The sequence below is a fragment of the Notolepis coatsorum genome (genome assembly GCF_963971535.1).
Source record: "Notolepis coatsorum genome assembly, chromosome: 19".
NCBI lineage: Eukaryota > Metazoa > Chordata > Actinopteri > Aulopiformes > Paralepididae > Notolepis > Notolepis coatsorum.
In genome coordinates, this window is record NC_140183.1 from 81623718 (window position 1) to 81649699 (window position 25982).

General features: G+C 42.9%; 1 protein-coding gene across 3 annotated transcripts in view; it reads left to right on the top strand.

The window, feature by feature from the left end:
- The first annotated feature begins 3618 nt into the window (after positions 1-3618).
- Positions 3619-25982, top strand: part of polr3c (polymerase (RNA) III (DNA directed) polypeptide C) — a 61574-nt gene continuing 39210 nt past the window's right edge. For 2 of the 3 annotated variants that reach the window (XM_084336234.1, XM_084336236.1), the window contains exons 1-7: positions 3641-3764; positions 6946-7092; positions 9845-10109; positions 12637-12932; positions 13046-13150; positions 25234-25407; positions 25581-25632. In XM_084336234.1, the coding sequence (XP_084192360.1) occupies positions 3762-3764; positions 6946-7092; positions 9845-10109; positions 12637-12932; positions 13046-13150; positions 25234-25407; positions 25581-25632 (1042 nt within the window). In that variant the 5' untranslated portion in view covers positions 3641-3761. Of the gene's footprint in view, positions 3765-6945; positions 7093-9844; positions 10110-12636; positions 12933-13045; positions 13151-25233; positions 25408-25580; positions 25633-25982 lie in introns of all 3 variants that reach the window. The other variant, XM_084336235.1, reaches the window with a different exon arrangement.

The window sequence follows — 25982 nt, forward strand, 5'->3', positions numbered from 1 at the left end:
CTGCATAGTATTGTATATTATATGGTAACTCAGAACATTGTACATATGTCTATACCGAACACTGTGACCTCATTTTCTTCTTCTAAATTACATGCTATACTATGTTATTTGATACTATCTTGTCTAGCACAGTCTCTGGAGCGTAACAGTAAGAAGCATTTTGTATGAAAGTATTCTGTACTTCTGTATGACAACTATTAAAGAAACTTGAAACTTGAAACTTGTGCTGTACATTTGAATCTGATCTAATTTTGCACACGGCCATCACATTATAATGAGCTGGACAGGTGTGTAATGTGTGTGTGGTGACGTGAAAGCGTATCTGCCATGCGAGACTAGGCGAGAGGCTCTCGTGAAATCGGAAGTGTCCGCCTTTTTAACTCCTCCCCCGGCTTCACTCGGCTACTCTCGTCTACTTTCGAGGCGAACCGAAATCCATCTCGAACACGCCTATTGTTAAGGGGATGCAGACCAGAGAAAGACTTTCGTCTTGTTTACATCAGGGTCCCCCATTTTCAATTCATCATAACATATATGACATACAAGACATACAGATAGACAGTACTGCTACATCTATAATGAATGAATGAATGAAAACTTTATTTAACAGATTGCAGAATGGGTACAATACAGTACGGCTCAATACACACAATTGTTAAGGGGATGCAGACCAGAGAAAGACGTTTGTCTTTTCAGGGTCCCACATTTTCAATTCATATCGACATTTATGACATACACAACATACATGACATTTATGGCATAGGGACATACAGGTATTTAGTACTGATACATTTGTGACATAAACGGTATTCAAATATACAGTACTGTTACCCATAGATCCTGACAGAGTATATACATATGATGGGGAGGGGACTGTACATTTGGAAGGGGTGGGTGGGTGGGAGAGAAATATACATACGGCGGGGAGAGAATATATACATGCGGTGGGGAGGAGACTGTCTATTAGGAGGTGGTGGGGGGTTTGGGCATTTACGGTGGCCAGTTTCGAATTGCAGCCTCCCGTAGGTGCTCTTTAACAATTTGCATGCCACGCCCGAGATTATTCGGGTTATTACCCCCCGGGTTGAATGCCCAATCACGAGAATATTCGTTTTATTGGTTTTTATTTTTTTATTAGCGATCTGAAATCATATTGCATCAAGCGAGTCTACCGTTGGAGATCCAGTCACCCCAGGCGCTCAGATGTGAAAAAAGCGCCCCCTATCGTCTCCCAGATGGTAAATCACCCTTTTGGATTGGACTCAATGAAAATGAATGGGGAAAAAAAACCTGCACTCCACATTTTACTTCTCACTCATGTAACCGGGGTCTACCAGCTTCACTCTGGAGCCTCGGAGCCGCGGGGAATATGTGTTTTACTGTATACACGATGGATCAATCAAATTAGCGATTTTTTTGAATGGCGATCAGGAATTGGAATAATCCATTTGGATACCATCTGATCTCAGGTAAGGAATCTATGTTATCAGTATTAGGATAATCAGACCCATTTTCACGGATTTATAAGCTTTTATGTGATTATGGTGATAGGCTGTTTGACTCAAGTCAAGTCAAGTCAAGAGTTTTATTTGTCACGGCATACAAGTATACAATGAAATGCGGGTGGTCTTGCCCGCAACGATGTGCAATACAGTAGTAACAACATATAATAGAATCCAATAAAACAACATTGTGCAATAAACAAGTAACATAGTAGGGCATATCGGTATTTGTACATAAGTTATTTACAGAGCATGAAGGACATGCTAGGTCCTGAACTAGGTCCTCTGCTCGCAGTCAGGAAATAGGAGAATCGATTTTCAACTGGCGGCATGAGCGTGCATGCGTACACATATACTATCGATCATCTAGCGTTTATTTGAAAACGATTCATAAATAGGCCGAAAAATTACAACGTTCTAGAATATTCCAGTAAAAGGCGATTATCATAGAATGTGTTGTTTTTTCCGTGAAAACGAGTGATTTTCAAAATGCTATCAAACGGAAATGAAGCGATAAAAAAACAATCTGCTACGACAATGTTGACTGGAAAATTAGTCTTTGATAAGCGACGGGCAGATTAGACACATAGCCATAATTTAAAACATATGCGATATTAACGTTAACATTGGAGTGGATGTGGGCATTCAAGGGGGTAAAAAGGAAAACACGGCTGGCTCTCAAAGTGTTAAGAGCGGTTTTGAATGTGGGTAGGGATTCACATTCCTTTACAGCTTTGGGTAGGGCGTTCCACATTGATGTGGCATAATTGCTAAACGTGTTTAGTCTCTTGTTTGAGCCGAATCTGGGTTTAACATGATTTGTTGAGCTTCCTCTGGTGTAGTGGTTGTGGTATTCACTGACCTTTGTAATTGGGAAGTATTTTGACATGTACATGGGTACCTTAGTCGTATAGTGTATCTTGTAGACCAGGCCCATTGCAAGTTGCTGTACTCTGTCGTCTACTCTAAGCCATCCTAGGTTGTCAAAGTGGGCAGGGGTGAGGTGGGTTCTGGGGGTAAGGTCAAGTAGTAGTCTGACCAGTTTGTTTTGTGATGTTTGTAATCTTGTTTTTAGCGCCTTTGAGGTGCTTTGGTACCATGAGGTGCAAGCATAGTCGTAGTACCCTTGAATGAGTGCTCCTGCCAGAGTCTTCAGGGTATTCTTGTTTACCAGAGAGGAGATCCGGTACAATAATCTGGTTCGTTGGTTGACTTTTTTTATTACATTGGATGCCATTTTGTCACAGGAAAGATTTGCCTCTAGGATGGAACCCAGGTAGGTAATTTCGTCTTTCCTTGTGACAATATTGTCACCCACTAACTGAGAAGCCGTCGGTCTTGCTGAGTTTGTTATTTGAACCGAAGAGAATGGACTCTAGTTTGCTATCAGCGAGCCATATGCAGATGTTGCCTAGTTGCGAGCTGATGACATACCAGATTTGCAAATACAGTACTGTTTGTGATACAAAAAGAGTCCAGAAAAGAGAGTATATACATTTGACGTAGAAACTGTACATTGGAGGAGGTTGGGTGCGTTGGGTGGGTGGGGGGGGACTGTACATTGTGCGCTGTTTTAAGTGAGCGTGTGTTATAATGTCCGCCTTGTTGTTTCGAACTGGTTATGCTTAGGCCCTCTTTCGAAGTCGCCCTCTTTCGAAGTCGCCCTCTTTCGAAGTCGGTTATGCTTAGAGTTTGGAATCACGGCTGGTGGTCTATCGCCCTGCTCTAAAGATAAACTCTAAGCATAACCGACTTCGAAAGAGGGCCTGCCCTAAGCATGAATGAATGAATGAATGAATGAATGAATGAATGAATGAATGACAACTTTATTTAACAGATTGCAGAATGGGTACAATACAGTACGGCTCAATACATACAATTGTTAAGGGGATGCAGACCTGAGAAATACGTCTGTCTTGTTTCCATCAGGGTAACCAGTTCGAAACAAGGCGGACATTAATAAAATTGTCAATCAATCAATCAATTCAACAATAACACACGCTCACTTTAAAACAGCGCAGGTTCGCGTCTGCCACAGGCTTGCCCAGTGAGAGGATTCTCCGGCGCTGCAGCTCGACCCTACTCATCTTTTGGGCAAAATCGAAGTACATCTTAAGGGCGGAAGTGAGTGTGTTGTCAAAGAGCCACATGGATTTTCCTTTCTCCAATGTGGATTGCTGAAAAGTCAGGATCGGCTCGGATCCAGCACATGGACAGTGTTTCGAAACGGTAACGTTGTATGACAATAACAACAAATGCATGGTAATGATAGCGTACTAAACTGGAAAAACGTATGTGTGTGTGTGTGTGAAATGTGAAGTGCTAGCCAACTGGCTGGCTAACACACTGACTGTGTTATACCCCACTCCAGGGCAATTAGAAACCAAGGTTAACTAACGTTAGCATCATAATGTTAAATGTTTTAAATGCAGTTCTTGCGACAGAGCGGTCACAGAAGTCAGAATCACTGTGCGTTTGTGTGTCGTTTAAGCCCCCCCTACCTGTAGTACAATGTTCAGTGAAAATATCTGTACAAATTATAGTTGACATAGGGCTAGATCCACAAAGAATGGATTGCACGGAGCAAGTTGCACCCTTACTTACAATTCATTATGAATTGAAAATGGGGGACCCTGATGTAAACAAGACGAAAGTCTTTCTCTTGTCTGCATCCCCTTAACAATTGTGTGTATTGAGCCGTACTGTATTGTACCCATTCTGCAATCTGTTAATAAAACTTTCATTCAATCAATCAATCTGCACGGTGATTGATTGAATGAACATTTTATTAACAGATTGCAGAATGGGTACAATACAGTACGGCTCAATACACACAATTGTTAAGGGGATGACAAAACTGAGGAAAACAAAAACAAACCACGTGAACTTTGGAAATTACTCAATAATCAACTAGGATGCAGTAAAAAACTTAAAACCAGATTCTCAAACATAAACATAAAAACGGACAACACGCTCATCACAGACAAGCTGGATGTAGCCAATTACTTAAACATTTTCTTCACAAACATAGCCACAACACTGGTAAACAAACTACCCTCCCACTCAGGGCTTTATGGGGTAGAACACATAGTAGCTTACTACAAAAACCTAGGGGTCCGCAAGGACGACTTCAAGCTGGAAATGGTAACAACAGATGAGGTACTCTATAAACTGAGCGCCCTCCAACCTAACAAGGCCACTGGCCATGACAACATCCCCTCCAAATTCCTCAGAGACTCAGCAGCCGCCATCACCCCAATCATCACACACATAATAAACCTCTCCATAAAACAGGGACACGTCCCCAAGGACTTCAAAATTGCGAGGGTGACCCCTCTGCACAAAAAGGGCAGCAAATTAGACCCAGGCAACTACCGCCCTGTTTCTATTCTCACCTCCATCTCGAAAGTCATGGAAAAAATAGTCTACGAACAGGTCGAAAAGTACCTAGCGGAAAAAAATCTAATCTACGAATTCCAATCTGGCTTCAGAACATCCCACTCCACTGACGCATGCCTTCTCTATTTGAATGACCACATCAAACAAGAGGTGGACGCAGGCAAATACTGCGGCATGGTCATGCTGGACCTACAAAAGGCCTTTGACACGGTCAATCACTCCATTCTGATTGACAAGCTAAAAGCAATTGGTTTTGATAGTCTATCAGTGAGCTGGATGCAATCCTACCTTGAGGGGAGGGAACAGATGGTGGAGGTAAACGGTACCCTATCCCCCCCCCCTCACAGTGAGCTGTGGTGTTCCACAAGGAAGCATACTAGGACCGCTACTGTTCCTAATTTATGCAAATGACATGTCGTCAGCTTGTGACTGCAACTTGTTCCTGTTTGCGGACGACTCAGTCGGTCCGGTCAGGCTGGTCTCTGACAAGAACAAGTTACAGGTTGAAAAAACCCTCAGCTCGGAACTAGGCAGAATCTGCATATGGCTCGCTGATAACAAACTATCATTACACATGGGCAAAACAGAGTCCATTCTCTTCGGTTCAAATAACAAACTCAGCAAGACCGACGGCTTCTCAGTTACAGTGGGTGACAATATTGTCACAAGGAAAGATGAAATTACCTACCTGGGTTCCATCCTAGAGGCTAATCTCTCCTGTGACAAAATGGCATCCAATGTAATAAAAAAAGTCAACCAACGAACTCGATTCTTGTACCGGATCTCCTCTCTGGTAAACAAGAATACCCTGAAGACTCTGGCAGGAGCACTCATTCAGGGGTACTACGACTATGCTTGCACCTCATGGTACCAAAGCACCTCAAAGGCGCTAAAAACAAAATTACAAAGATCTCAAAACAAACTGGTCAGACTACTGCTTGACCTTACTCCTAGAACCCACCTCACCCCTGCCCACTTTGACAACCTAGGATGGCTTAGAGTAGACGACAGAGTACAGCAACTTGCAATGGGCCTGGTCTACAAGATACACTACACGACCAAGGTACCCATGTACATGTCAAAATACTTCCCAAAGGTCAGTGAATACCACGATCACAACACCAGAGGGAGCGCCACAAATCATGTTAAACCCAGATTCGGCTCAAATAAGGGACTAAACACGTTTCGCAATTATGCCACATCAATGTGGAACGCCCTACCCAAAGCTGTAAAGGAATGTGGATCACTACCCACTTTCAAAACCTCTCTCAAGGGACACCTACGGGAGACTGCAATTCAACACTGGCCCCTGTAAATATCCTAACCCAACCCCCTCCAATGTACAGTCATTTACCTAGTATGGTTTTGTCAATAGTCCAATGTACCATTTTGTTTGTTTGTACAGTGTCTCCCCCCCCCCCCCCAATGTACAGTTTTGCTTGTTTATACAGTGTGCCCCCCCCCCCCCCCCCAACCACCTCCAATGTAGATTACCCAGTATGGTTGTCAATATCCCAGTGTACCCAACCCCCCCCACCCAACCTCCTCCAATGTACAGTTTCTACGTCAAATGTATATACTCCCTTTTCCTGACTCCTTCTGTATCACAAACAGTACTGTATTTGCAAATCTGGTATGTCATAAATGTATAGATGTAGCAGTACTGACTATCTGTATGTCATGTATGTCATATATGTCCTGATGAATTGAAAATGGGGGACCCTGATGTAAACAAGACGAAAGTCTTTCTCTGGTCTGCATCCCCTTAACAATTGTGTGTATTGAGCTGTACTGTATTGTACCCATTCTGCAATCTGTTAATAAAGTTTTCAATCAATCAATCAATCAATGCAGAAGACCAGAGAGAGACTTTCGTCTTGTTTACATCAGGGTCCCCCATTTTCAATTCATAATGAATTGTAAGTAAGGGTGCAACTTGCTCCGTGCAATCCATTCTTTGTGGATCTAGCCCTTAAGTGTTTGAGAGGTCTCTGGGCTTGAGACGGTAAGATATCAATGCCTCTGTTTTCCCCTTGTTCGACAGATGACTGCGCAGGAGGCACGGTTGTGTGGGCTTTTGCTCCAGGAGCATTTTGGAGAGGTGGTGGAGAAGGTGGGAACACACCTGGTCCGAAGTGGAGCGCAGAATCTACGAACCATTGCCAATGAGACAGACACCCCACTGGACCTGGTAATGTTACTGTGACTAATCCTAGTATAAACTACTAACGAGTCGATCAGTAAAGGCTGTAAAAGGCTTTTGGATCCTATGGTTTCAGGTTCAAATCCACTCAAGTTTCAAGTTCAAGTTTCTTTATTAGTTGTCGTACAAAAAAATACAGAATACTTTTATATGAAATGCTTTTTCCTGTTTTGCTCCTGAGAGTGTGCTAGATAAAAAAAAAATAGATAAAGTATAAAATAGAAGTCAAAAGTACGTAACAAGTCAAGTTGTAACTGAGGGGTTACAAAACCCTGACTGTATTAAAGATTGTGATAGATTAAACCACTGCTAGGTATGTACTTTAATTACTGGCCAGACAGTACATCGAATATAGATGGTGAACACTCATAATAACACGGCATTGACAAAGAAATAGTATTTGAGGGTATTTTATTATTATGCAACATTAGGTTACAGAATGAGAATTAGGGTCGCGCTTGTATGGCGAAGAATATGCATAAAGTCAGTCAGTAGCATGAGTCACTGGGAATAGCAGGATTCCTACGATGGGTCTAGGTTGACGCCACCTGACGTATAATAGCAATTATAGAAGGCAACGCTGGTACCGCCTGGAGACACTGGGTTCCTCTCAGAGGTGTAAGGTCTAGAGCAGGGGTCCCCAACCTTTTTTGAACCAATATCTACTTTTTAATTTACCACCTAGCCGAGAGCTACCAGCCAAAATTGTATATTGTAAGCAGTCATTTGAGGCTTTATAAAAGCAGCATAATGAACACAAATCTGTCAGTGCCGAGTCCGACCTCACCTTAAATAACAAACAGCATTGCTTGTTGTAGTTAACAAGGAGAGGCAGAGTTGATTTTGCAAAATTTTTTTTTTTTTTTTTTTTTTTTAATAATCAAATTTTATTAATCGAGATCTACTTGAAATCAGCCCGCGATCTACCTGTCGATCGCGATCGACTGGTTGGGCACCACTGGTCTAGAGGATAGAGGAATGTTCGGATACTCAGTCTGATTCAATGAAGAATAAAGGGACTCCACGTACAGAAGCCAGTCCTTGTACATCCAACGATCAGCAGCAAAAGCAATAACTGTAATCCAAATGCTCGATAGCAAACGATGATAGCTAGCCAGCCTCTGTCCATGAGGCCAGCCCGAGTGTAATCCTCACGAGGTTAAATCCCAAACGATAGTGGAAATCAACGAGGCTCTTCTCCGGGTAACACGTTCCAAATCAATATAATCCAACCAGTAATGGTTCTGCAATCGCCGCCGCTGGTTCTCCGGTGCACATGTCCAACGGTTCTCCGACTAGGCCTCCTCGGGTGCTGGCGACGTATTTGGGCCACGCACCCTGGCTAAGGTTCACTAGCTAACACGAACGAACCGCTGGGTAATGCTACACACGAACGAACTGTGTTGGCACGATATACAATAAATGAACGACTATTTACTTCACATTAAACTAGGTCGAACTTGACGTTACTACATTAAACTCTGACACTTTACTATTCCATTCGCACGTGTTCTCAACGCACGGTTGCTCACTTCACTACCCGTTGACTCGGGATGAACTTGATGAACGAACAACGAAGTGCTGCTGTGCGCACCTTGCGCCGTATATATACTTAAGTGATTATCTAGTCCCAAACCTCAGTTCTTGTCTGGAATCAATACGCTGTCTCCGGGCATGTTACGACATGCCTGAGCTTGTCTTTGAACCTGACGTTGGGGGCTTGCGGGCTGGCGCCTAGGGCGCTATCCAATAAGGAGAGCGAATATTACTATGGTTCGAACGCAGGTTTAAAGGGATATACCGTGTATATATAAATAATATACAATGTATATAAAACAATAAATGTAGATTCTCAGCTTTAATCTGGCCCTTCACAACACAAGTGTAAACAAAAGTGTTCAATACATGCATAATAAATACAATAATACAATACAGAGTAGAAAAAAGTAGTAACTGAGTTACAATACAATATACAGTACAATGCAGAAATGGGATGAGGTACAACTTAGGGTAAGGTGCAATGAGGTATGAGTTGTAGTGCAAACTCGGTTACATTGGTGACAGCGGTGGGATCTCACTGCCCTGTGAATCTGTATCCAGGTTTATGTAGCAATGGGGGTGGGATTCTCAGTGCCTTGGACGAAAGAATGTGCAAGGACGGACTTCTCGGGGGGAGGACGACTGTAAACTACTAACGAGTTGATCGCAGTCGACCAGCACCTGCTAACGGGTCTGACCCTTTAACTCAGCTGGTTGATGCAGTTGCCTGTGGATCCTATGGTCCCAGGTTTAAATCCACTCAGTTACACTAGTCTCTCTTACTACTGCTGACACACGCACACACGCACACACACACGCACACACGCACACAGGTGTTTCGTTGGGAGACCTGGGTTTGCATCAAGGTGGGTTACAGCGGTGCCATGACCCGGACTGGTTTCCCTGTAGTGGGAGGTCAAAGGGGGGGGGGGGGGGGCAGAGTAGCCTAGGAAGCCTAATATCTCCCCTGACCAAGCTATTGATTGGGGTTTCCCCTTTGACTGAGTGGTAGATGTTTAGTTTCCATGCAGGAGGCCCAGGGGGTTTGAATCCATGTGGGGGTTACACTGGCATGTCTCTCTGAGCCAACGATTTTGGAGTTGAAACACTGGTGAACTACATGGTGGTACTACTAACTTAAGTCCAGCTACTATGGTCAAGCATCTTAATGCCTCCCCTTTCCCCCTCTGTTTGGCGACAGGTCAAGAAGGCTCTGTGTGTGCTGATGCAGCACGGGGTCTGTGCATTCAGCTCGGGTCGCCGAGGGCCGGGGAGCCCAGTGGAGTACCGGGCCAGCAGTGAGCGGATCCTGAGAGTGCTGCGCTACCCACGCTACATCTACAACGCCAAGACCCTCTACGGTGACACGGGAGAACTGATCATAGAGGAGTTACTGCAGCGAGGTCACATGACCATGAGCAGCGCCATTAAGACCGTCGCCGACCGCCTCACACACAACATGGAGGGTCAGTGTTGTTGAGACATCAGTTTTTACAACAGGCCTTAAAGTGGAGATGAAGCAGTGCGATAAATACATATTCATAGCATCACATTAGTATTTAGATAAGCCACAGAAAAAATCACGTTATAAAAATAAGCAGTTTCTAAGAAAAAACGATTTGTTATGTGCATTTTTGAAGCATTTATCATTATGGGCGCGGCCATTTTGTTGCTGACGTCATGGGGCTTGTTTGGTGTATACACTGCTGGTTAGCTGCCTATAGTGAATGGGTCAGTCAGTAAATAAAATGTTGCCTACAAAACAACGGGACCGCGTGGTTCTGTTTGTATTGCTCCTGGCTGTTCAAACTAATTTTACCATGTGAGAGAGAGGAAAGTTGGTTAATTTCCACAAACTACCAGTGAAAAAAACAGTGTTGTTGGCATGTTGGCTCAGGCTGGCTGCACTCAGGCGGCGTGATCAGCCTGTTGGACAGGGAATGAAGATCCCCAGAGAACACTTCATTGCCTCGGATTATGTTGTTGGGGGTGGAAGGTTTGTCCAGAAGACCACTAATCAGCTGAAGCCTGATGCGGTTCCCTCGGTCTTCGACAGACAGACCGGCGTTAGCTCTCGGGAGCGATGGCTAGCTAGTTAGCACCAGCCGGGGACCGGCGTTAGCTCTCGGGAGCGATGGCTAGCTAGTTAGCACCAGCCGGGGACCGGCGTTAGCAACCGGGAGCGTCGCGGAGCATTCAGCCTGCTGGCTACCTAGATCCACTTCAACCAGCGTCGCGGAGCATTCAGCCTGCTGGCTACACAGCTTGTCGGTGTGCTAATAGCCTCGGCAAGCTAACGGTAGCTGGCTACACAGCTTGTCGGTGTGCTAATAGCCTCGGCAAGCTAACGGTAGCTGGCTACACAGCTTGTCGGTGTGCTAATAGCCTCGGCAAGCTAACGGTAGCTGGCTACACAGCTTGTCGGTGTGCTGGAGCCTCGGCAAGCTAACGGTAGCTGGCTACACAGCTTGTCGGTGTGCTGGAGCCTCGGCAAGCTAACGGTAGCTGGCTACACAGCTTGTCGGTGTGCTGGAGCCTCGGCAAGCTAACGGTAGCTGGCTCCAGGCTATTAGCACATCGACAAGCTGCTGGAGCTCCCGACACTCGGCTGGTTGAAGTGGATCTAGGTAGCCAGCAGGCTGAATGCTCCGCGACGCTGGTTGAAGTGGATCTAGGTAGCCAGCAGGCTGAATGCTCCGCGACGCTCCCGGTTGCTAACGCCGGTCCCCGGCTGGTGCTAACTAGCTAGCCATCGCTCCCGAGAGCTAACGCCGGTCCCCGGCTGGTGCTAACTAGCTAGCCATCGCTCCCGAGAGCTAACGCCGGTCTGTCTGTCGAAGACCGAGGGAACCGCATCAGGCTTCAGCTGATTAGTGGTCTTCTGGACAAACCTTCCACCCCCAACAACATAATCCGAGGCAATGAAGTGTTCTCTGGGGATCTTCATTCCCTGTCCAACAGGCTGATCACGCCGCCTGAGTGCAGCCAGCCTGAGCCAACATGCCAACAACACTGTTTTTTTCACTGGTAGTTTGTGGAAATTAACCAACTTTCCTCTCTCTCACATGGTAAAATTAGTTTGAACAGCCAGGAGCAATACAAACCGAACCACCGCAGTCCCGTTGTTTTGTAGGCAACATTTTATTTACTGACTGACCCATTCACTATAGGCAGCTAACCAGCAGTGTATACACCAAACAAGCCCCATGACGTCAGCCATGACGTCAGCAACAAAATGGCGGCGCCCATGTTGAAAACAGGGATATTATATTTGATTTTTCAGACAAATAAGATAGATTTCACATTTGATTATAGAACCCTGTCTTACACAAGGTACACAACAAACAAACTAGGATCACATTGTTCACTGCTTCATCTCCACTTTAAATCAACAATGTGGATTTGTGGCGCCTGCTGGCCGCAAGTGGTACTGTCTCTGCGTTTCCGTCTTTGCTCTTGTGCTTCTGTGTGCTTCTGTGTGCTTCTTCTTATTTTTTATAGATTGCAGACTTACTTGTTGTAGGGCTAATTCTTGGTTTCCCGGTGGTAGAGGTGGCTGCATACTTATTTTCCATTGTAGCAAAAAAAGACCACATGTTCTGTGCGCAAAGAAACAATCGCATCTCGTTTGGTTAATTTCTTGTGTGCCGAGAGCGCTGACCAAGCTGAAAGTCACCAAAGTCAGCAGAAGTGAGTGGTGTGTTGAAGTGCCGGTGGTCAGTTTGTTCTGTACATGAACAGAACCTGGTTAATTAATAGACAACATGCACTCTGTCACTTTAAGGAGGATGAAAGTGTGTGTAACGTAAGATAAGATAAGATGTTCCTTTATCGATCCCCTTGGGGAAATTCAGACATCATATCAGCTGTGTGTGTGTGTGTGTGTGTGTGTGGTGTGTGTGTGTGTGTGTGCGCGTGTGTGCAGACTATTACTGTCTGCGAGACCTTTTGATTTGACAGTATTGTCCCAATGTCTGCTCTCTGATTTCCTAGAGGGTCGCAGCATGGACTACAGTGAGGTGGTGTCTACATTCTCTAAACTGGTAGAGACCCATTTTCTGCAGCGCTGCCCTCCAGTGGCAGAAGCAGGAGCTGCAGCCACTACTACTACTACCCCAGCCACCCCTGGTACCCCAGCCGCCACTGCCCCTGACCCGGTCAAACCAGAGAGCTTCCCTGACTGCTACAACCTGCCTCAGGTCACACTCCTAGGACGGGGGAAACGCCGTCGCTCCAGTGAAGATGGAGAGGACCAGAGAAACGGAAAGAAGGCCAAGACGCAGGCCGAGGTGGGCTTTAACAACTGTCTCTCATCCTCACTTTTTGACCTTTTGTTGTTATCATGTAAAAGGGTTGTTTTGAGTGTGTTTTCTATGACTCTCTCTCTCTCATGTCATGTCAGACACACGGTGATGAGGGGATCTATTGGCAGGTGAACTTTGAGAGGTTCCACCTCCACTTCAGAGACCAGACCATCATCAGTGCTGTGGCTAGTAAACTGGACCAGGTCAGTGGTTACAAACGTAGCGGTATTTAAAAAAAAATATTTAAAATGTACAATTATTATTTTCTTTCTTTTTGTAAATGCTCCCAATATTTCCTACAATCTGTTGTTAACACATTGGGCGCCATCGGTTATATCCATCAATATACCCAGTCTGCCACCGTTGAAAGCCTATGGAGATGTTTACCTTCTTTGCAGGGCTATAACTTTTTTAATTTGATTGCTATATTGACATTACTATGGCCCATTCAACATCGATTATCTATCGTTCAGGATGTGGGAACATTATATTTTTTCATTCATACATTGTTGTGTTAATACCGTCTAGAATATAAGTATGTTTTTAAGATTTTCTGCTGTAATTCCAAAAACGAGAGTTATAGGCCCTGACGCATATGATAGATTATCGATTGGCGTTTCTTTCCTATACACGCTATATTAAAAAATTCAAATGTATATGATCGGTATACATTATGCTTCATCATGCGTGAAGGAAAGGGGGGGGGGGGGGATCGTTTATAATTCCTTGATCGTCAGTAATGGCTTTATTTAGTATGGGTTGATATATTGATCAGAAGGTTTGCAGAAGGCTATAACTTTTAAAATTATATTGCTAAATTGACATTACTATGGCCCATTCAACATCGATTATCTATCGTTCAGGATGTAGGAACGTTATACTTTTTCATTCATAGATTCTTCCAAAAATAGCTTCTAGAATATAAGTATGTTTTTATCGTTTTCTGCAGTAATTCATAGAACGTGAGTTATAGGCATAAACGCATATATAGATTATCAACTGCCGTTTATTGCAGATACACGCTATATTAAAAAATTCAACGGTACATGATCGTATACGTTATGATTCATCATGCGCGGATGAAAGGGGGGGGGGTCGTTTATAATTCCGTGATCGTCAGTAAATTCTTTATGTAGTATGGGTGATATATTGATCAGAGCGGTTTGCATTGAAAAGAAACAATCAAGCTGAAAGTAACGTTACTGTCCTCTTACCGTTCGCCGATGAGACTATGAAAATATGAAATATGATCTCAATAACGTCGTACAGCGTGGTTTGGCAGAATTAGCATGACCAGCAAACCCGTCATAAGCCGTTTATGGCGGTCAATGTGTTACGTTTAGAAAGCGATCCAAATGCACTATACTAGTGTTTGTCTGGATCCACGTAACAAGATGTGAGTTAAAAAGGACTAGCTTGAAAGGCAAATGAGATTTTCCATAAGAGCAAAGATTTATTCATGGTTTGACTGTCACAACACTATTGTAATAACTGAAGTGATGTGTAGTAGATCCAAACTCAACATTCTGCGTTGTGTACGTGTGTCCTTGTCTGAAACCACTCTGAGACAAATATAACTCTGAGACATACAGTATGTGTCTGTGCCAATTTGGCCCTTTTGTTACCAAGGTCTCAAAGGAATTTTCACAACGTGGGTACAGATATATTACATAACAGGGCTGTCCCCAGGAATTTCTTTCTTTTTTCTCCCCATTTTCTATTTTTCTCCCATCCCATTTTCGTGTATCCAATTCTTCCCTCCCCTGTCTTGATCGTTGCTAGACTATGCCTCCCACAGGTCGGTTGTAGTGAGGATAGAAGCCTTGCATCACATGTCCCCTTCGGTACTCGAGGAGGCAGCCTGTCGCATCTTTTCACCGCAGCAGCAGCTCGAACTCTCAGTGGCGAGGAGTAATGCATGGGAGGCTCACGTCACGCTGCCCCCGTCACTTCCTGCTTCCATCGCACCGGCGTCACCAAACCGACCTGTAGGAGTCGCTGTCCACAACGTCAAATCCCCACCCACCGGCTTTTCCCACCCTCTTAACACTTGCCAATTGTGTTAGTATGAACGGACCGGCCAGCCGGTAGCAACGCCGAGAGCTGGGCTCGAACCCAGCGTCTCCTGCGTTAGAGACGAGCGCCTTGCCCACTGCGCCAATCAGCCGCCCTGTCCCCAGGATTTTCAAACGAGATAGTGCTGACTCTCAACTATGGGGTGGTCCAGTGGGGGTCTATGCCCCCCGCCATTTGCTGTAAGTTCCTGCAACTTAAAAACATAATTTCAATAAAATAGCAAACAAAAGGGCAAGTTCCAAATATTTATTTAAATACAGTGTATAAGGTTGCACAATAGTTTAACGTTAAACACGAAAACACAGGCACACACACACACGCACGCACACACAGGCACACACACACACACACACACACACACAATGGAACAGAGGACAGAGCAATCTTTTATTTCCCCACACATGGTGGCGCTGAGCCCCTATATATACCATTGTTTATGGAAAGCCCTGCACAGGAAGTTCAAGTCTACTGGACTCCATCAAGATCAGCAGGGAGAGTGGGACTCAGGAGGTTGATGCTTTCCAACTCAAAAGGCAGCCGATTGATCATATGGGTTTCTGTCTGCTAAAGACATGTTTACATCTACAGTAGCTCAGATATCCAAGGGGATAAAGAAAGGAATATCTTATCTTATCTTAATATCCAATATCTGACAGCCGAACGTTTGCCCAGACTTCATCCCAATCAAAATCTACTTCCAAGTTTGGTATATCCTTCCTCCAAACTAAGTCTAGGGGAAGGACATCATATGAGGACGTAAGTAAGTGACGATAAAAGTCAGAGACGAAGCCTCTCGATGTCTCCTTTTCATAAAATAATTTGTGATATCTGTGGTGCTCAAGTGGCACCTTTAATGGGACTCCATGAGCCCTCAAAGCTGCTCTTAATTGTAGATAGAAATAATAAGTGGAGCTGGTGAGGTAAAATTTGTTAGATATATCTTTATAGCTGCAAAAACCCCGGTCGTTGAAGACATCCCCCAATGTATGTATGCCCTTCTTTTTCCCATTTGGTAAATCTGATAGGTTGTTGTGCAATAAGGAGTAAATTGTTATTAAATAGGGGAGAATGACTATGCTATTTATGTTGGTTAATAAATTTGTTCTGTGTATCACGCCATATCCGGATCACATGTGTAATAAGAGGGCCAAATTTCAAGTTGCATTGCTTAATTGATAAGTTGGTGTATACTATATCCTGCAGTCTATGTGGTACCACTATGTTCTCCTCTAATGGTCTCCAGGATACAGATGCTTGAGAATCAAACCAGGTGATTAGTGGTCTTAAAGCGAACGCTTTAAAGTAGTAGTTGAAGTCTGGTAATGCTAAACCCCCATTGGCTTTATTTCTCTGTGCTGGGAGGGAGGTAGCCTTTGCAGTCACATTAAGTGGAAGGAAGGCCGATTTTGGCCAGTTTATCTTAAATCCTGATAGATTGCCTCATCTTCTCAAGGTAATAGATGATTTTGGCAGTGAGGTGGTAGGGTTTTGCATGAACAATATTACATCGTCCGCATATAAACTAATATGATGCTGTGTGCCCTTAATTGATATCGGCTCTATGGATTGGGATTGTCTTATATACTGTGCCAAAGGCTCTAGGGATGGAGCAAATAGTCCGGGACTAAGAGGACAACCCTGTCTGGACGAACGCGACACAGGGAAGTGTGGGGAGGTGAATTTACCTGTTATAATCATGGCTGACGGATCTGTGTATAGTACTTTGATCATATTAATGAATCCATCTCCTAACCCCATCCTTCCAAGTACTGCCCATAAATAAGACCATTCCAACCTATCAAAGGCCTTCATCGCATCCAAGGATAATACAGCTACAGGAGGCTCGGCATCCTTGCTGGCGTCTATCACATGCAGTAACCGTCTAATATTATCAGTGATCGGGCGGCCTCTTATGAAGCCTGTCTGATCAGGATGAACTAAAGATGTCATATGCTTTTGAAGTCTGATGGCTAGTACCTTAGCGTACAGCTTGAGATCGGTTCCGAGGAGGCTTAAGGGTCTATAACAGGGAGGGGCAACTGGCGGCCCGCGCCCTCACCGACGTTTCATGCGGCCCCAGGCCAATAAAAAAAAAAAAAAAAAAATATAATATTTTTAAATTTTTTGATTTTTAATTTTCTTTTTAATTTTTTTTTTGTATTGTATTCGACTAAGAAGAGTTGGCAGTCGACTATGGCTCCTTTCGATCGATTAGTCGACTATTTGATTAATAGGGGTCAGCCCTAGTGTGGACATATGAAACGCTGTTGAAAGTGCCGTGCAGCAATATGGGGGTTTTGATAAACTGTCGGCTGTTGTTACCGATGGAGCACCGGCAATGAAAGGAAAACGCACAGGATTCGCTGGGCTTCTAAGGCAGAGTGGCGTTGAGTGTCCAATGCTGCACTGCATTATACATCAGGTAAGTTCGCTAACATAATTTCCATCTATTGTGGGTCACTAATAATGACCAATGCGAATCGAGTGTAGTCAAATTATATGCGAGAGTCGTTAAATCGTTTTTCTTTTTTTTTATCTGATATAGGAGGCTCTCTGTGCCAAGAAGCTTGACTATACAGCCATGTTATGGATTTGGTTACCAAGGTTACCAATCGAATTCGTGGAGGCAACAGGTCACTAAACCATAGAAAGTTTGTCTCCTTTTTGGAAGAGATGGACACTGATTATGGCGACTTGCAGCTACACACAGAAATCCGATGGCTGAGCCGTCGGAAAGTACAGGAGCGACATTGAAACACTGGAAATGCAATTCAATGATCGGTTTGAAGATTTCAACGGCATGCAGTCACGGATAGCGCTGTTTGCCGGCCCCCTCACCGCTACGGTGTCAGAGCAGCCCCCACCGTTGCAGCTTGAACTGTGCGAGCTACAGTCGGATCCTTTTTTTCAAGCAAAGAGAAATGAGAGGGGAATTTCATTTTGGAAACTGCTACCTGAGCCCCGCTTCCCACTCCTCAGGGACTTTGCCCTCTCTATGGCCAGTATGTTTGGGAGCACATACATATGCGAGAGCAATTTCTCAAACATGAAGCACATCAAGTCAAAGGAGAGAAACAGGCTGTCGGATGAAACATTATTTCATCTGATGCAGATTGCATGCACAAACATTGAAGTTGACATTCCTGCTATTGTGCGCCAACAAGAGAGACCACAAGTGTCTCATTAAAGACAGGGGGGGAGGAGATGATGAAGAGGTGTAGAGGGGGGGGGGAAGGAGATGATGAAGAGGTGTAGAGAGGGGGGAAGAGATGAGGAAGAGGTGTAGAGAGGGGGGGGAGATGATGGAGAGGTGTAGAGAGGGGACCATTATTATTATTATTATTATTATTATTATTATAACCATTATTGACCCACTGTGGGGCGAGGGTGAATGTCATGCCAGTTTGATAAAGGGTCAATGGGAGGCATGTAGTATTGCACTTTACTTTACTTGCACTTTACTTGTTTACTTTTGTAGTGTTCAGATAACACTAATAACACAAAGACAAAGCAGCATTCCTGCTGCATTTCACTACAACAGTAAATCAAAAGTGCAATAATAAATGATTTTGTTAAATGTATACACTTTTATCCTGCTACTAAACAAAACATTCCTGAGTGCTTCATATCCATAACATGCATTTCAGTGTTATAATGTTTTGTTTAGTAGCAGGATAAAAGTTTATACATTTAACAAAATCATTTATTATTGCACTTTTGATTTACTGTGAAATGCAGCAGGAATGCTGCTTTGTGTTTGTTGAGCAGTGGGCTTTAAGTTCATAAATTTATTTTATTAGAAGCCTTAATTATAATTGATCATTTTTGTATATATTTGGGGTTACACAGCAATACTTTTAAATTCAGCTGTTTATAAATTCATAAAGTTGAAATTGCATTACTAAATGCATTTGAAATGGAATAAAAACAAAGTTACAACAAATTATAATTGTTTATATACCTTGTGACTATTAGGGCTATTTGAGTGATGGGGTACTACTGGCGGGACTGCCGATAAACAATGCGGCCCCCCAGATTGATTGTGGACATTTTGTGGCCCTCACCATATACAAAGTTGCCCACCCCTGGTCTATAACTACCGCATTCGGTGGGGTCTTTGTCTTTTTTAAGGAGGACAGATATGAGTGCCATATTAACGTCCCTGGAGAAGTTCCCCTCTTTGATTGAGTATAAAATCATATCAAGTAATAGGGGTCCAATTACATCCCAAGAAGTTGGATAATTCTTTAACATTTCTGCCTTGTGTCTGTCTGGTGAAGATTTGGTATGACCTTGTTGCCGAAGTGACAACGAGAGGTATTGGCGTTCTGGCTCGACGTTGTGGCTCGACGTTGTGCACTGAAATAAGAAACCATCCAACAACCTTAACTCAATCAGCGCCAGAGGGCGGCAGGGCGCTGTGTACTGTGTGGTAAGAAGGCCACCGCTTTAAAGTATAGGGATACGTGGCAGTGTTTGCAGGGCTCAAAATATATTTTATATCGTAGCTATGGATATAATACTATTGCCCATTTGACATCAAGTATCTATCGTTCAATTTGTGAAAAAGAAAAAAAATGCATCCATACATTCCCGTTTTATAGCGTGGTGAATATGAGTATAGTTTGAGTAATCCTGTCTAATCCCAGAAAACGACACTATGCAGCAATACGTGCATTTCACAAAAAACGTGCCGTTTCTCGCACGTGCCGTATACGCTACTATTTCGGATGTGCAATACCGGCCACAAGGCGGCAGGCGGCGGTATTGGATGTTTGCGATCTCAGACTCATTCCCAATGATAACACAGGCTCCCTCGATGGATTATGAATGGGAATATCGAATAAAAGAAATAACGATAGAAAACCCGACTTTTCTCGGGTTTGGCGCTCAAGCGTTGGCGAGTTAACCCGACTCTATTCGTGAGTTAAGGCCTTGGTTATGGAGTTATCTACTGAAACTGCAATTTTGGTTGGAGGCTACTAGAATATATTTTTTTTAAATTTGTATTTAATTATTTTATTTCATTTACCACTGCCCCTCTTTTTCTTTTTCTTTTATCACATTTTTATAAAAAAATAGTTTTATATATACAACAACAAACACCACATTGACATCAATAATAATAATAATGACAAGACAATACAAATAATAAATACAGAATTAAAACTTGAGTACAAAATATGAAGAACCAAATACAAAATATAGAATATAGAGTAAAACATTTAAAACACTATAACCAACACAAAGGACATTAGACACTACTAGATGTGTACTTGTACTTTTTCTTTTTTATCACATTTTTATAAAAAAATAGTTTTATATATACAACAACAAACACCACATTGACATCAATAATAATAATAATGACAAGACAATACAAATAATAAATACAGAATTAAAACTTGAGTACAAAATATGAAGAACCAAATACAAAATATAGAATATAGAGTAAAACATTTAAAACACTATAACCAACACAAAGGACATTAGACACTACTAGACATTCCCCCCCCCCCCCATGACCGCCGGATCCCCCAGGACCAACACCCCACCCCCATTCCGCCGCTACATCATGCTCTTGACCAACTCGGCCGCAGCGGTCCACGATTCTATACCTGCTTGTCCCACCCCAACCACCCGAGCAGTCGATATCTCCAAATAAATAACGTCCAGCAATGTTAGGGACCAGTGAATTACCGTGAGATTCTCAGGCTCTTTCCATCACATAGCGATAAGATTTTTGGCTGCTGTAACGCCTGACAGAATAATTATTTTCTGTTGTATGCGTGTTGGTAGTGAAGATATCAAGTAATGTTGCTGCCGTGAGTGGAATCGATATGTTACAGATGCCCGAGAGTCTAGCTGCTACAGATGCCCATGAGTCTAGCTGCCCTGCCCTGCCCTCTCTGTAGTACAAGATATTCTGCTCTGACAACTTGGCTGACACGTGACCATTGTGATGGTGAAGTTGGGAAATGGTCTCAAAAGCTGCCAGTTCAAGATAAACTAGTTTTAACTCACGCAGCCCCTCCCCCAACCACTAGTCTGCATAGAAATGCGGTTTTACACATGTATATTTTTGCACCTTTTTATTTTTGCGTTTGTGTATCGGTGAAGAAGTAGCCTACATTATGCACTTGGGTTTCACTTTCAATTAAGTGGTCTTTTTTGCAATCTTCATATTGTGTTGGTCTATATAATTTTATATTGCATTGCAGATGTTATGAAGTAGTTTGAATGACCTTTTCCAAGTAACTTTAGTTAATCAAACTATATTTTTGAGGGTAGCTTTAGTAACTGTGCTCTTGCTAGAGTTCTCAGTTTCACCCTGAGCCAGACGGCTACGGTCAGGCTTGGGCTGTGCAAAATTGCACATTTTGGAGTCGATCAAGACTTTCTCTACTTGTTAAAATGTAGCTACTGTAAAAATGCAGATTAGCCTACTGTAAATACACACACTTATACACGCATTATATTAAATATATACTTTATTTATTATTTATGTTTGTATATACAGTATACACATACTTATATACTATATACATACTGTATATAGTTGTAGTGTGTAATTCCATTGTATTTATAGGCATGTTAGTATAGCAATATAGTATTTATCACCTTGCGCTGTTAATGGACCAGGACGATAATGTTAAATATATTGACGTTCACATATGCCTCGCAGTGTGCAATTCTTGCTGCTTTATCATTATCATAAACAAAACTACATTTGTGACCCAATCAGCAGACTTGAATTATGCTGGCGATTATTATGTGATGTAGCTCGTCTTCCATACAAACTGACTGCACTCCCATTTTAATCTAAATGCAGCAGGTTCCAGTTACTAATGTTAACGGAACACATTACTATTATTCCCTATTTTCATTGTTAAATGGTAAATGGTGCATTTTATATAGCGCTTTTATCCAAAGCGATTTACAATTTGTTCCTCACATTTGACCCATTTACTCACGCACCCATGCAAGGTGCCAACCTGCTCATCGGGAGTAGTCAGGAGTCAAGTGTCTTGCTCAAGGACACTTTGACACGCTGCATGGGATGAGCGGGAATCGAACCGGGAACCTACGGATTACCAGCCGACTGCTCTACCTCCTGAGCCACTATTTTCATTGTTGTGTATCACGGTGAATGGAAACGTTCACTGTTACCTCTACACTAGTCACGACAGTTGTTCTACAAACAAAAGCACTTTATAAGTGATTTATTGGGCTACGGCAAAGAGTTCTACAGTAGCAAAGTGTACCAGACGGTCTCTAGGTGCCTGGGACCGGGGTGGCCAGGCACACCGAATGGCTCCGGTTTCTTTTTCATGCAACGTTGCATCCCTAAATATCTGATTTTGCGTCATGTGGGCTATCTGTGTGAATGGGATGAATTAAATTGAAGAGGAATGGTACATTTCTGAAGCGTTGTGTGTCTTTTTATGCACTTGTGTTCCCACTGGTGGTAACTGAACATCGTTGCAGCAAAGTCCTATTGATTTATGTGCCTCACAAGCCTTGTAAAGCATTTATTGAGACGAGTGGCCACATAGTGGGAAGCAAGGGAATGAGGTCGTATGTGCCACTGGTACAAGAACGAGCACAGCTTCAGATAATTTATTGTCACGTCAGTATATCGTTTTTACAATGAGAGAGTGAACTACTTTAGTCTTGGTTCCTGGACCAACATCAATAAAACGAGATGAAATTAGGATAAAAGTATCAGCAAAAGACAATGTAACCACCGTTATTTTATACTGTATTTCAGCAGCAGCTTGTGTTTTCACCCCACCGACTATTGTCAACACTCTTTGAGCCTCCTTTTGATCCCTTCGAAAACACAATGCGAACTTGCAATAATGAGTTGGGACGAGTTTTGACTTAACCCTCAGAATCTTCGGCAAGTTCGTTATAGAGATTTGTATATAATGCATACAAAGCTTGTCAATAGAGCTAAGGGTTTACTAGCTTGCTCATCAGCAATATGTTGAAACGGATGTTGGTTTCTGCTCCATCATGGCATCAGATCAGTGCCATATCTGACCACGATTGTATTGCCTGAGCCATGACTCCATGCCATGAAATACCCAGACCACCAACACTCTTCTAGAGTTGAAAGTGATTTGGTATAAACCTCTGGCAGCTAATTTAACTCTCAAAACAAAGTTAGTTAGTCAGTTATTTTCTTTGATAACTACATGAGTAGACATAATAGTCATACCAGTGTTGTAGTACTCGAGTCAGAGTCCTGGATTGATTTTCAGGACTCGTGACTCGACTTGGACTTGAGCATTGACTGCATTCAGACTCGGAACATGCAGACTCAGACTCAGACTTGTTAATTGATAAATACAGTTATTTATTCATGATTTGTTTTGTAATAGGCCCTAATCATTTGGCATACGATATTGATGGCTAGTGCATTTGTTTGGCTATTGTGTCACAAAGTAAATAAATTCCCTTTGAAATGGTGACCACTGTGTCATTTATGTTTAATGTAGACCTTTTTTGATTTGTACGTCAGCTCTTTTTTTTGTTTGTTTTTTTTTTACTTTATTTTTTAGCGTTTATCGCTTTTTCTGGTCAAGCATGACCGACAGAAACAGGTTGAAATGGGATGTAGAGCAGGGGAAGACATTCTGAGAAATGACGGCGGGTCCGGGAATCGAACTCGTGTCCCCCAGATCCGTGACGAGCACGGTTTTCCCCGACGCAGAAATAGCGCCGAGATATGCGGTGAGCTACGGGAGCTCCCCTGTACGTCAGCTCTTTGACTGCCAGAGTGGAGTGGACTCAACCTTGATGACTTGGACTCGGACTCGGATAATGGGGACTCGACTCGGACTTGGACTCGGACTCCCAACACTGGGGACTCGAGACTCGACTCGGACTCGAGATTTTGTGACTCGACTACAACACTGAGTCATACAGTATTGTGTATAATACCCAAATGCATCATAAACAAAATGGAGACCTCGTTCTTTCAGTGTTTTTCCAGAAATGAGTCTGTCTACATAGTGTGCAATTGAAGGGGGTTAACAATGTTAACAGGGGCTTTTCATTATTCATGCAACAATGCCACCCGCAAAACAACATGTAATTCTTGAGATTAATGTGCCAGCGTGCAATGTAGTTTCATATTAACGGCCCTCCAAGGAACTTATTTTTTCCTCTTGTGGAAAAGTGGCTTCAGTGTGATTTGAGGCAGTTTTGTCGTCTTGCTTGGGGTGTGGATTAAAGAGCGGAGGGTGACTTGTTAAATGAAAGTTTCTCATCAGTGACTTTAAAGAAGATATCTTACAAAGTTGAATATTGTGTTCTCATGCAATCTCTTCCCAAGCCTGAGGCCCCTAATTACCATGTTCTACTATTATTACTATGTTCTATTATTACTATTGCTATTATAATCTTTTCTGCCTGTACCCCCCCCACCCCATGCTGCTATGACTCCTGAATTTCCCCAAAGGGGAAATGCCTCTACGGAAACGCCCCCCCTATACCTCAAAAGAACTCATCACCCCTCACTCCTCCTCCCGACATCTCCGCTCTGGCCAGGCAAACCTCCTCCAGCGCACAAGGACAAATCTCTGCACTATGGGAGATCAGGCTTTTTGCTCTTCCGCTCCCAGTCTGTGGAATGCTCTCTCTGACTACCTGAGAGCACCACAGACTGTGGATGCTTTTAAGAAAGGCCTCAAAACTCACCTTTTTAGTAGAGCCTTCTGTTGACTTTTTATCAAATTTTTAGCTCCACTCATTTTATGTTCTTTTACCAATTTCTTTTATCAGTTTTATTTATTCTATGTTTCTCTGTTATTCGTATATATGTTTTAGTCTTGCTTATTTTTATATTCTTTCTTTCCTTTATTCTCGCTAGTTTTTAAGTTCTTTTAACTGTAGCGCTTTGAGATTTGCCCTGCAACTGTAAAGCGCATTACAAATATAATCTATTATTATTATTATTATTATTATTATTATTATTATTATTATTATTATTATTATTAGTAAAAGAACACAAATTAATTGCATGAGGTTAATACTGTTAATCTTCTTATCTAGATTTCGGGAACACGCAATAGCATCATAACCTGTAGACGTAAGATATGTTTAGAGTGAGATGAAATAATCGGGAATAGAAATCGGAACTAATTCATGAAGAATATTTTCACAATTCGCTGATTATTTCTATATATTTCTCCCACTACAGACGAGCAGTGAGATAGTGAGGACCATGCTGAGAATGAGTGAGGTGACCACCCCGGCATCAGCCGCCCACACGCAGGCCCTCTCAGCCAATGAGATCTTCAGATCCCTCCCACCCAACTACAGCATCAGCAGACCCATTTTAGACCAGTACCTCACGCTACTGGTCGATGATCCGGTGAGATGTCACATGACCCAGCGTTAGCTGACCAACTCTTCTCTTAATTAGTGGACCTAAGAATCTTGTGAGATCATATGACCCAGGATCAGCTGACCATCTCTTCTCTTAGTTAGTGTTCCTATGAATGATACTTTATTTATTTCTGTTTATTCTTTCTCTCCATCTCCTAGATGGAGTTTGTGGGGAGGTCAGGTGACAGTGGAGGGGGGATGTACGTCGTCAGTATCCTTTTTATTGCAGTGATTTCGAATTTGATTGACCATCTGTATTTTGGTTAGCTATATATGCATGTGTACTTGTAGAACTTATAGATGGGAAATACAAGTATTTGATCACTGATTTTATTTTAGTTACAGCTCCATAAAGTACAGTTTGAGTGCCAGCCATTTAACATTGGAAACCCTGTTGAATGCCAGCACCCACTTCAATGATAGCGCTCTAAACGCATAATCTCTCTCCTAAATTATGGCTATGTGTCTAATCTGCCTGTCGTTTATCAATGACTTGTTTGCAGTCAACATTGTCGAAACGGATTGTTTTTTTATCGGTTCATTTTCGTTTTATAGCATTTT